Raw genomic sequence first — 12,393 nt, forward strand, 5'->3', positions numbered from 1 at the left:
TTCACCTGAAACAGTTAAAAACACTTTATTTCACCGATTATTCATAGGGACTGAAAGACAGAGGGCCCTTTGTGATTTTACCCTCCATTCTGCATGTTTCAGTCACCATCAACCATCATCGCTTGAACATTCTGCGCCAGGCACCACGTTAAAAGAGAATACTGGGCTGTATACACAGGGGGGAGGGGGCGATTAAAATCGCAACAGCCAGTCTGGCAATACTGAAAGGCCACCATGGGCCGAACTTGCACACAGCTGAATAATAAGTCCAAGGAGTTCCAAGTCAGACCCTTTGCTGACCTCTGTGTTTCTCTTAAAAGAAAACCGTGCAGAAATTAAAAGTTAAATAATTTGAGTGTCTTTTGCTGTCCAATGTCCTTCTGAAAAAGGTCCTGTTCTTTTTTTGTTCAGAGTTCAAACGTCGTTTGTAAAATAAATTATCACAGAAGAGTTTAACGTCCTGGCATAGGTCTGCCCACGTCAGCTTCACAGGAAAGAGGAGAGGGCCATCCATCCACTGACCTCACCCTCATCCTCCTCCCATTTTCAAGCTCCTGTCTGGAGGCAGAGAGAGAGAAAGAGAGAGCAAGGGCGCACTCTTGATCAGAGTCAAAGGTCATCATCTCACACGCAGCCGTGACATCATCCACTCAAGGCCCTGGCACAGCCTGGAGTCAAGCAAGACGTCAGGAGTGTTGTAGAAGAATTGGGATATGGAAGAGAGTGGGAGCAGAAAGCGTTAAAACAAAATCTCTGTATGAACACTTATCACTACAGTCCAATATAAAGTGAGTATTATTTGTAGTTCTCACCCCTCTCCAGTGAGCGCGCAGCAGGCCTGGATGTGCCACTGGTGGTCTTTGACGGAGGTAAGCTGGAGGCTCTGGGAGATCTCGGCCACAGACATGCAACCTTTCACATCCTGCTTGTTGGCAAAGATCAACAGCCCCGCCTTTCTTAAATCCTGGAGGGGCAGATAAGAGACGTCAAATAAGGAGAGGGTAAGAAATGTAACATAATGACATTAACCTTTCATGGAAAATGGTGTGTTAATGTCAGCTAATATGAGGAGTATGAGGACAGACTTGCTTCACGAAGAGGTGACTTTCTGGATTTTCTCAAAACACTGTTATATTTTGAGAGCTACATACAACAACATTGTGAGTTCTACTGTTCTGTTTGAGCACATTAAAAAAATCTCAACTAAAAAACCTTAATACCTCGGTAAAACGGTCAGACTTTGAAGGAAATCCTGTGAATCAGTATGAGTGTAACAGGCAGTTTAAATCCTTTGTTTTGGAGTTTTGTAATCTACATGCCAGATTGTGACTCTAATTTAAAAATAGCCATGTTATTATCACAAACACTGATGCAAATCCGGGTTATATAAATTTTCATTGCATTTAAAATAGCTTGAATCTGCAGAGTCCTTTAAGGAAATTTACTAAATGCTTAATTATTCAAGAATATAAGAATAATCTAAACATAAAAATGTTTTTACAAATACAACTAACATTTTTAAGTGGTTCTCTTGAGCTCTGTTAGTGACCCACAATTTGTGCTTCATACTGTACTAAACACTGCAATCAGTTAAATATGAGCCTTTATAGCAACGAGATATGAATTTTCTCTTAGGAGTTGGTATTAAATTAATTTTTCTACCACTTAGACCTCTAACAATTTACATCTATAAAAGATGATTCATTGAAGTGTGGTAAAGACACTGCTGTACTTTTGATACCAAGTATTGAACATATCTATTTACATTCATATGAATACCTTTAATGCAATGTTTTACAAATACTACCATCCCATTTCTGTGACACTCACTTCGTGTGCTAACATTCTGTAGAGTTCTTCTTTTGTCACAGAGATCCTTTCTCTGTCTGTGCTGTCGACCACCACAATTACAAACTGGTCAGAAAAGATGGAGAGAAACAAAACACTGGTAAAAAAAAAATGACAAGCATCTCAACTTTGTCTGACCTAGGTCTGGACCAGGACCAAGTTTCGATAAAAATGTGTATTCCTTGATTTTGTGCAGACGTTTTTTCCAGTACTTCGACATTACTGTAGAAAATCTGACACACAGCAGTTTGCACCTACAGTAGTGATTATACCTACTCTAGCAATCCTAAACTGTAGAACGCCACAACCAAAGCGATGCTTTGACTGGCGATGAGCCACTATAAGCCATCATTACCTCTGTGTTGGTGTAGTATGTGTTCCACGAAGACCTAAGGGACTCCTGACCTCCAATGTCCCACATCAGGAAATGAGTGTTGTTTACCACAATCTCCTCCACGTTACTGCCAATCGTAGGAGAGGTGTGTACTACCTCGTTCATAGAACTATGCAGAAGGAAGAAAAACATGTTGGTAAAAAGTAAACTTTTCCTTTATGAAATATTATATGATTTAAAAAACTGTGAGGACATACATAAAGAAGTTTACTTAAATTATAACGTTTCTATACTTACAACTGGTAAAGAATTGTGGTCTTGCCGGCATTGTCCAGGCCAACAATAATAACTTTGTGCTCTGAAAGGCAAAAAAAAGACACAAAGAATTCAGAGCTTATAGTGACATCAATATGTGGGCTCAGTGCTGGTGACTGACTGATGTATCACTCTTATGTAAACTCAGCCGAGTAATCAGTTTAAAAAAACATGTTTTTTGATGTGGAACTGCGTTGAGTGATTCAACCAACAGCCCTTTTTGTGTTCAGCACCATCTTTCAGTGGAAAATTGTGTAGTTTCACACGTCAAGCGTTGCAGAGACACTGTGGTGCTGTGAATGGCGTACTTTCACAGCTACAGATTACTTAGTGAGTGGTCTTAAGCCAGTTTGTACAATCAGGCTGAAGGCAGAAGCCTTTGTAAAGATGGGGTACAGAGAGGATTTACTTGTGAAAAATACTTTTTTCTCTCTCTCTACTGATACACTGAAGGGACAAGACAATAAGAAAGGCTATAGTTATCAGAAGGATAGGACAAAGGTAAAGGACACAACGTTGCACAGAATTGTTGAATCACAGTGCTGATTGATTTTCTATCAATCTTTTGCGACATGCTCTTTAAAGAACAAGCTGCTCTTATTGGTCCGCCTCTGCTCTTGCTTTACCTGGCTTTGTTAGGGTGGTGTCACACTAGCAACTAGGAATGCATTATTAAACTATGGGTCAACGTGAGCTCATGCAACATCACAATGGTGCAGAGGTATCGGCCGGACTACTGGCAAGGCGTTTCAGAAGCTTCAGGAGCAGTGTTTTCTAAAACTATACAAACACACTAGAGGAAATTGAAAACTCAAAGACATAATATCTGTCCTTTAACTTTTAAGACTAAAGGACATTGTCAACTTTAGACCTTGTGAAAATGCCAAAAATAGATGAAGATAGTGCAGCTGGTGTTATAAGTTATGGCCAAACAGATAATTGAGAGAAACTAGAGCATGACAGGAGATTAGTACACAGTTTGTCCAAATTGAGCACTTTTTCTGCATTGTGCTCTATAAAAGAATAAAAAGGCATCCTAAAGAGAGTGTATATGCAGTAAGTAGTCAACACCAATATATCTAAGACAAGGAAAAATCGGTTGATAAAATCAGTCAACCAGTATGTTGATAGGGCTTTTTCATGCAGTGTGCTGTCAAAAATGGACAACAATTCGTCAATGTCCCTCATAGTTGATTAACTTGTAAATGACCACACTCAAATTCCTTGTCAGTAAAACACTGAAAAATGTCAAGGAAATTGGATCCATCTGTAAACAACACACTAAAGAGGGTAGTGTCTGCCCTGGGAATCTCTAACAGCTGTTAGTCAAACTGAGACCAAACCTCACTGAAGCTGAGGAAGTGAAAGGAGCAACAGACAGAATTTCACAAGATCAAAATGCGGGCCTTGTCTTGGTAACTCTAGCTAGTTGAACATAGACAAAGCAAGTGTGAAGACCAGGAGTAAGTTATGTTAGAAACGTTAACTTGTTGTTGATTACACTGTGATAAATGTTTGGAGGCTGTAAATTGGTCCTGTGAAACTGTAAGAAATTGGAGCGGAAAACTACAACTTGTTTATTTAAAAAAATGTCATGCAGGTGTCAGCTAAGCTGCAGGTGAATATATTGACAGTTAACATATTAAAAAGCAGGTGGCACATTGGCTGCACGTGTTTCCTGCTACAAGTCAGTCTGCAGCTAAGAATCATTTTGTATTTTTTTAAGCTACTTTTATTCTGCAATGCGTATTTTTGCTGTGCATGTTGAGTTTAAGCTTAAATGTCTAAAAATAACATAAAATGCTGTGAAGAATGGCATGTCTGTGTTAATAGAATCAACCTATATAAAACAAAACCATTTTAAAAGGTTATTTACATGATGTCCACTCCAAAAGTAAATAGGCAACTGTGACATGTGTATACAGTGCCTTGCATAAGTATTCACCCCCTTTGGACTTTTCTACATTTTGTCATGGTATAACCACAGATTAAAATTTATTTCATCGTGAGTTTATGTAATGGACCAACACAAAATAGTGCATCATTTGGAAGTGGGGGGAAATATTACATGGATTTCACAATTATTTACAAATAAAAATCTGAAAAGTGTTGAGTGCATATGTATTCACCCCCTTTACTGTGAAACCCCTAACAAAGATCTGGTGCGACCAATTGCATTCACAAGTCACATTTGCAAGTCACATAATTAGTAAATAGGGTCCACCTGTCTGCAATTTAATCTCAGTATAAATACACCTGTTCTGTGACGGACTCAGAGTTTGTTGGAGATCATTACTGAACAAACAGCATCATGAAGACCAAGGAGCTCACCAAACAGGTCAGGGATAAAGTTGTGGAGAAATATGAAGCAGGGTTAGGTTATAAAAAAATATCCAGAGCTCTGAACATCTCTCTGAGCACCATAAAATCCATCATAAGAAAATGGAAAGAATATGGCACAACCGCAAACCTACCAAGAGGAGGCCGTCCACCCAAACTGAAGAGTCGGACAAGGAGAAAATTAATCAGAGAAGCAACCAGGAGGCCCATGGTTACTCTGGAGGAGTTGCAGAGATCCACAGCTGAGGTGGGAGAATCTGTCCACAGGACAACTATTAGTCGTCTACTCCACAAATCTGGCCTTTATGGAAGAGTGGCAAGAAGAAAGCCATTGTTAAAAGGGATCCATAAAAAATCCCGTTTGGAGTTTGCCAGAAGCCATGTGGGAGACACAGCAAACATGTGGAAGAAGGTGCTCTGGTCAGATGAGACCAAAATTGAACTTTTTGGCCTCAATGCAAAACGCTATGTGTGGCGAAAACCCAACACTGCCCATCACCCTGAGCACACCATCCCAACAGTGAAACATGGTGGTGGTAGCATCATGCTGTGGGGATGCTTCTCTTCAGCAGGTACAGGGAAACTGGTCAGAATAGAGGGAAAGATGGATGGAGCCAAATACAGGGAAATCCTTGAAGAAAATCTGATGCAGTCTGCAAAAGACTTGAGACTGGGGCGGAGGTTCATCTTCCAGCAGGACAATGACCCTAAACATACAGCCAGAGCTACAAAGGAATGGTTTGGATTAAAGAATGTTAATGTCTTAAAATGGCCCCGTCAAAGCCCAGACCTCAATCCAATAGAGAATCTATGGCAAGACTTGAAGATTGCGGTTCACAGACGGTCTCCATCCAATCTGACTGAGCTTCATCTTTTTTGCCAAGAAGAATGGACAAACCTTTCCATCTCTAGATGTGCAAAGCTGGTAGAGACATACCCCAAAAGACTTGCAGCTGTAATTGCAGCGAAAGGGGGTTCTACCAAGTATTGACACAGGGGGGTGAATACTTATGCACCCAACAGATGTCAACTTTTTTGTTCTCATTATTGTTTGTGTCACAATAAAATTTATTTTGCACCTCCAAAGTACTATGCATGTTTTGTTGATCAAACGGGAAAAAGTTTATTTAAGTCTATTTGAATTCCAGTTAGTAACAGTACATAATGGGAAAAAGTCCAAGGGGGGTGAATACTTATGCAAGGCACTGTGTGTGTATATATATATATATATATATATTTCCTGATAGATGGTTATTGGAAATGTTTTAGTCCCCCTTATTTGCCCCAAAAACGTTTTATGTGGGGACTAAAATAGCATACCACATGAAAATATACAATAATAAAAAATATTACCCAGTCAAATCACATTTACATATGTGATACACAAATACATTTTGACAATTCCATGGGGTAATGATATGGTGATCTGACTACAGGGAAGATTTCCCCACTCCTACGATCTATACATTGTATCCCACCTGTTGCATAATATGCAGAGTAGACAGATATGTATCCAGGGCCAAATATAAACATGAGTAAGATAAACGTTTCAGAGAATGGACAGAAACACTGAACTGTTTACAAGCCTAAGATCAGCACGTTAACATAACATTTGCTAACATTGCATTGAAGCTTTTTAACATTTAACTGGAAAATGGACGGCATGTTTATTTTACAATTTCTTATCACGTGTCTTCTCTGTGAATGAACGTCTGTTGTTTCTCTGCATAGAATCAATCAGCTTGGGACAGTCAGGGTAAGAAGACATCCTGGTACTTTAGAGTGCATCTGGGGATAGATCCAGAAGTGACAATAAAAGCCTTACAGAGTCCAGTGACAGGATGGATGGATGGAAGGCAAAATGAGGCAGAGCTAAAAAAAAAAAAGACCTAACAAAGGATGACTTGCAATGATGACTTAAATGAAAGCATCACAAAATCTGAACATGGAATGAATCATTTCTGCTCTCAAACTAAAAGTCTGGAATGTATTTTAAAAAAAAGATAGGAACCTATATACTTCACTTAGAGACTGACTAACTGATCATCTGTTTCAGGTTTAATTCATGGATTTTGACAAAACAAATCGGGTACGTTTAGGGGACTGATATTTGCAAGTGTTGTGCTGATCTGAATTAAAATGAAGGGATGTAAAATGAATACTAATTTTGAAATGAGAAAACAATCATTTGTTTTTGACTGCAATTTTAAGAGCAAATTGTGGGACACGACTCCCCAGAATCCAATGTGGCATCTTCAAAACCTATTAGAGTTGTATAATACAGACAAAGCAGCAGGTAGGTTGGGTCTATGTAAGCCTCAACTTTAGGGATGCAAATCGCTCTGTCTTGTACTCTCACTGTGCACAGTTCAGTGCACCACAACCGGTGTAAGATCTGGTGTAGATGTAACGGACTTACAGATGTTTTATTCACAACTGACTGCCCTCAGCATGTGTGTCCCATGTGATCTATTCAGAGTCACGATCCACCACGACTGCACAGTGATAGTACTGCTACAGGGACGTTAATGAATGAATGAAGTATTACCTGTCTCACTCTGATAAGAGTGGCAGTACAAAGTCAGTGTGACTCACCCTGAAGTCATCCAGTGGTCCTTACATTCCCTGGAGCATTTTGATGATGTGGCTGCCTTCAGTGTGCTCTGCTTATGCAGCCATCTCCAGTGATACTGGGCTGAACACTCATGTTACAGGGCTTTCGAATTGTTTGTTTACCGGTTTGAGAACACTAACCCGGGGAACCGACTCGGTGTCATCCGACCTGCAGCTCCGATGCTGGGAGCATAAATAATCAAACAGCAACTTAACGCAGGGACGGTTAGCAAAGTTAGCAGAGGGCTACACGCCTCCTGGATTTAATAATGAGGTTAATACACAAATGTATAAAAAGCATGTCAGTCAGAATGCTATACACCGTGACGGGTCTTGTTAGCTGTGGTGTGTGTGAAGCTGGATCCTCGGCGGCAGATCCGTCTTTCACTGCGGGCCTCTCCTCTGCCCACTCAGCCCACCTCGCTCTCTGCTCCTCCGCCACTTGTACGGTAAATGACACCGCGCCATTCTTACCTTGATGGTTAAAAAGCCTCCATAGCTTGGTGAACAGTATCCCCATGGCTGACGACGACGTCTTAACGATGCCAGCTTGCGAGAATCCGCCGTAACTAAGCTACCTAGCCTCGATGCTATCAACTTTACCCAGCTAGCTAGCTCGCTCACTCCACACACAGAGAGCTGTCCGAGGTGTTGAGGACGAGCGCCATGTTGGTATGAATTACCACTAACGATACCTCTTCCATGTGACGGACAGTTAAGTGTGACAGTGGATTTATTCCCATAAAACAAACCAGAGGCTAACCAGTGCGGCTAGGTGATTCAGATCAGCTGTGCTGTGCGCTCCGCTAGTTAGCTGTCAGTGCTGCGCATGCGCACCTGCTCTGTCGTAGTGGTACAAACCACAATACAGAAGATCTGCGTTATATTTGTATTGTAGAGACACGTGTTTCTGTTGTTTTGTCCACTTTATTTTATATAAATGAAATCTTACGTTAATAATAAATATAAGAGAAACACCTCTTTGTTCAATAAAACTGAATTAAAATATTTTTAAATAAAAAACACTGAATATGATGAGGTTCATGAAGGGGAGATTTATTTATTGTTCTAGATAATGAGCGTTGAGTGTTTATTATAAACATGCCTGTAAAGATTGAGGGGTGAGAAGAGCAGGAATATTAAAAAATCGCACTGAATAATAAAATGTAACATAATATCATTATTGACTATCACACATATATAATATAATATAATATGCTCCAACCCTCCCGGGACCCTCACAAAGTATGAGCAATAGAAAATGAATGGATGGATAATATAATATAAAGTAACATTAGATAATCAATTAATCATTCACTCATAATTTCGGCAAAAACAGAAAGAAAGTTTATAAATTATCATAGATATTCTTGACATATATGTATCAAATGTTTTGTGTTTGAAAAAAACAAGCATATTGAAGACCTAACTATAGAAATTAATATAATAGAATATACTATAATGGAAAAAAAGTTTTGCTTTACTCATCCCTTAAATTTTATACTTAAAAAATAAGTAAATTGACCATGTCATTTGAGGCTCTTAAAAAAATATGATTCTTCTTAATTTTGTTTAGTTTTATAACCCAAAATATTCATCAAGAAAATATATTTTAGTTTTGAATTTTTCACCCTCTATTAAAAACCTTCAGACTAATGAAGAAATAAAGACAAAGAGTATGTGTGTATGTATGTATTTTAAAAAGAAAACAAGAGCTATCCATACAACAGCATAAGGGCAGTTTATTTCATTACAATTGTAAAATGACAGTGCACAGAAACTTCTACTCAAGGCATCATTCTCTCACAGGCAGTATTCAGATCGTTTAAATTGTTGCTTATTCTCCAGAGTTTTGAAACAACAACAACATTAAAAGCTACTGTTAATGGCAGATAAGAACAGAAGTATCTTTGTCAATGCTCCTTTCCAGAATCAATGACATCTCTGGCATAGGGACTACAAATTATTTCAACAAATATTAAATGACAAGATACAAGGATATTTCATTAAAAGGAAATAGTATAATCATCCTTTGTTGCCTGTCAGCGTCCAAGTGAATTCATCTGATTTAAAAAAATACAGGAAGCCACTCTACGATTAAAAGACACCATGTCAAATGCAGCACAGACAGTCCTGCACATGTGCTTTCTGATAGTTTATCTTCTTTTAGTCTTTTAATGAAAGTTAAATTGAATAGTTGAGGCCTGTAAGACTACTACTCACTTACTTTATTTTACAAAAGCTTTAAAAGTAAGAAGAAGGAAAGTGTCTTTTTCTGTTAGACATTGGTAGGCATATGCAGGGACTTCACTAATGGAATGTAATTTCATGAACTTCAATAAATCCTTTTTTAATTAGTTTACTGTATTTACAAATGGAAGCCCTCAATACAAGTCTTTTCATTACAATCTAATCAATTCCGGATGTTGTCCTGCTTAGCACGGCAGACAACAGCAGCTGATAGATGCAAGGCGTATGAAAAACATGCTGGCACGACCGTTCTAAGTGACTCCTGAGCTCCTGATGTGAAAAACGTTTTCTGTAACAACTAAATCATAACAATCATTATTAACAAATCAACATTATACTCAGTATCCCCATCAGATGGGTGAGAACATAAACGCTACATCTGTCAACACACTTCCAGGTCGTAGTGACCTCTCATTCCTGAGGTTTGGAGCTTTGAAATGTTTTAATATCTGCATGATTTCTTTTAAATATTTCTCTCTTGTTATGAGTAATGACAGAAAATGGCAGTAAGAAAGAACAGGGTTGTGCACAGGGAGCAACTGTATGAACCCTGAAGAGAACACCACGACACTGTCCATGTCATTTAAAAAGCAAATCTGTAAAACTCTGGATTTGGGAACAGGCTTCCACGAGATCTATTACACTCACATCGAGGACAGTGGCAAAGGAACTTGAGAAGCGTTACAGATGCATTATATTCCGCTTCTACTGGCTCCCGGGTGCGTGCAAACAGGTTCTGTGCTGATCATCTTCACTGTGCTGGATGCTCTTGCTGTCTGGCACTGGATTTGAGGCATGTAGTGACCTGTCGCCACAGTCCAACCTGCATGCTACAGTAACATCTGAGGTGATGGGAAGGGTCTAGAGGAGCCTACGTTACATCTGCTAGGGTATTCGATTACTCCCACATCTGAGACATATTCAGATCAACTCCAGCTTAAGCCTTCCCATTATAACATAACTTTTCTGGTTTTGTGCTACTTTCTTATCCTTCCCTTGATCACGTCAAAGCACGAGCAGGATTTGTAATTTTCTATATTCAAATGCCCGTCTGGCAGGAGCCACAGGGAATATGAGGTACTACACATCAATACAAGTTTGTTTCAGTCCAAATGAGTGTAGTGGTTTCATCATATAGACACAGGAGAGCTGCCTCCACTCATAGGTCCCCAGTGGCTGTTTAGAGAAGGACAGGCCTTGACTTGTGATTGCAGCCTCAGCTCACAGCCGGTGCCTGGACTCCTGGCTGTAGCCTCCTGGCGACCCTCGGTTGCGGTGAGGCTTGTAAGAGTCCTGGTAGGGGTCTTGGTAGTCCTCCTCTACCAGGGGCGAGTGGTCCCGGCTCTGCTGTGAGCCTGAGGACAGACTGTTGCGATTCTTCCGCGCCCTTTCGTTATGGTAGTTCTCGTCAGCGGGCATCAGGCTGCGGCGTTCCACGGGTGCATGGTCTGTCGTTTTGTGGTTGCTATTCATGTTTCTTTGGGCCTGTTTGAGAGAGGACGTGATATTTAGTATTTGTTAGTTTAACACTACGGATGAGCAGAAAATAATACTTACAGCAACTATCCACAATTCATTTAGTTTTACTTCCGCCAAGGAGGTTATGTTTCCATTGCAGTATATTTTTGGTCAGTTTGTCTGGCTTTTAGCAGGATAATACAAAAACTACAAAAACGATTTTCTTGAAAGTTGATTTAGGGTGGATTCAGGGACAAGAAAGGAACTTTTGAAGCAGATTCGATCAATGTGGCGAATGCAGGATTTTTTTCTCACTTTCTTTAGCATTTCCCCCCAAAAATTGTGGAATTCTAAAGAAATAATTAATGGATCTTTATGAAAAATAAATCATGGGTATTTAGAGAATCAAAATCTACGGCTGTGTGCAATTGGGTGCAGCTTGATAGAATTTAGGGAGACTGTTGGGGAGGTAGGTCAGGTCAAAAAACGTTGAATCCAGTTCAATCTATTTTAAATACCTGCTTGCATCATATTCAGCGGTATGAAAAGATGTTCTATGTGAAGGATCTGAAAGTGAAAATGTATTTAAAGCAGAACTGACTTTAATAAATAGATCAGGAACTTCTCTTATCTTGAATTTAGAGCTTCCGGTAATTCACTCCTTCAATGCAAATCCATATGCTCAGTATGGACAAAACACTGATAGTTTTCCGTAATATTGGGATATTCTTCAAATTTCTAGAAATCCGTATGCTGATCTGCATTAATTATGAAAGTGCAACTACTTTTTGAGACTGCAGGAAAATGTTTGATACTCAGAGGATTTGAGTTTTGCTTTCAGTCCGTTGTTAGAGAACTGCAGCAATAATAGCAAAATATGAAGGTGTGATTTTGGAGAGATTGCATTTTATAGACAAGCAACACACTGTTAAAAATACACGCTATAATCAAAGAGTTCAAACTTAAAGTTAACAAAGGAAACAAATACAGCACTACTTCTTTTTCTGTTCTAGAGGTTCACCTGAATGGCGGCAGGATACGGGGAGAGAGCAGTAGAGCCCAGATTGCGTCCTAGCAGGGGGTTGAGTGGCGTGCTAAGTGACGTGTGTGTAGCACGCCAGTATGCCTCCAGGTACTCCGACAGATGTTCGCATGCATCTTCCAGCTGGTTCTCGTCCAGAATAATATCAAACATCTCCTAAGGTCGGAGAGGAAGAGAGACAAGTGAAGCTGAT

The 12,393-nt window shown here is 39.6% G+C and overlaps 2 protein-coding genes across 3 annotated transcripts in view; both read right to left on the reverse strand.

Annotated features, from left to right (window-relative positions):
• arl5a (ADP-ribosylation factor-like 5A) lies at positions 1 to 8,295 on the reverse strand. Its single transcript, XM_053440301.1, has 6 exons — positions 7,925 to 8,295; positions 2,480 to 2,540; positions 2,204 to 2,351; positions 1,831 to 1,914; positions 813 to 964; positions 1 to 668 (listed from the first exon to the last, which is right to left on the reverse strand). The coding sequence occupies exons 1-6, from the start codon at positions 7,968 to 7,970 to the stop codon at positions 620 to 622; spliced, it is 540 nt and encodes a 179-aa protein (XP_053296276.1). The 5' UTR covers positions 7,971 to 8,295; the 3' UTR covers positions 1 to 619.
• A 932-nt stretch (positions 8,296 to 9,227) lies between these two features.
• cacnb4a (calcium channel, voltage-dependent, beta 4a subunit) overlaps positions 9,228 to 12,393 on the reverse strand; it is a 30,089-nt gene continuing 26,923 nt past the window's right edge. For both annotated transcript variants that reach the window (XM_053440300.1, XM_053440299.1), the window contains exons 13-14: positions 12,180 to 12,356; positions 9,228 to 11,185 (exon numbers count right to left, since the gene is read on the reverse strand). In XM_053440300.1, the coding sequence (XP_053296275.1) occupies positions 10,922 to 11,185; positions 12,180 to 12,356 (441 nt within the window). In that variant the 3' untranslated portion in view covers positions 9,228 to 10,921. The remainder of the gene's footprint in view (positions 11,186 to 12,179; positions 12,357 to 12,393) is intronic.

Source organism: Pleuronectes platessa, chromosome 14 (assembly GCF_947347685.1).
Source record: "Pleuronectes platessa chromosome 14, fPlePla1.1, whole genome shotgun sequence".
In the NCBI taxonomy this organism is placed as follows: domain Eukaryota; kingdom Metazoa; phylum Chordata; class Actinopteri; order Pleuronectiformes; family Pleuronectidae; genus Pleuronectes; species Pleuronectes platessa.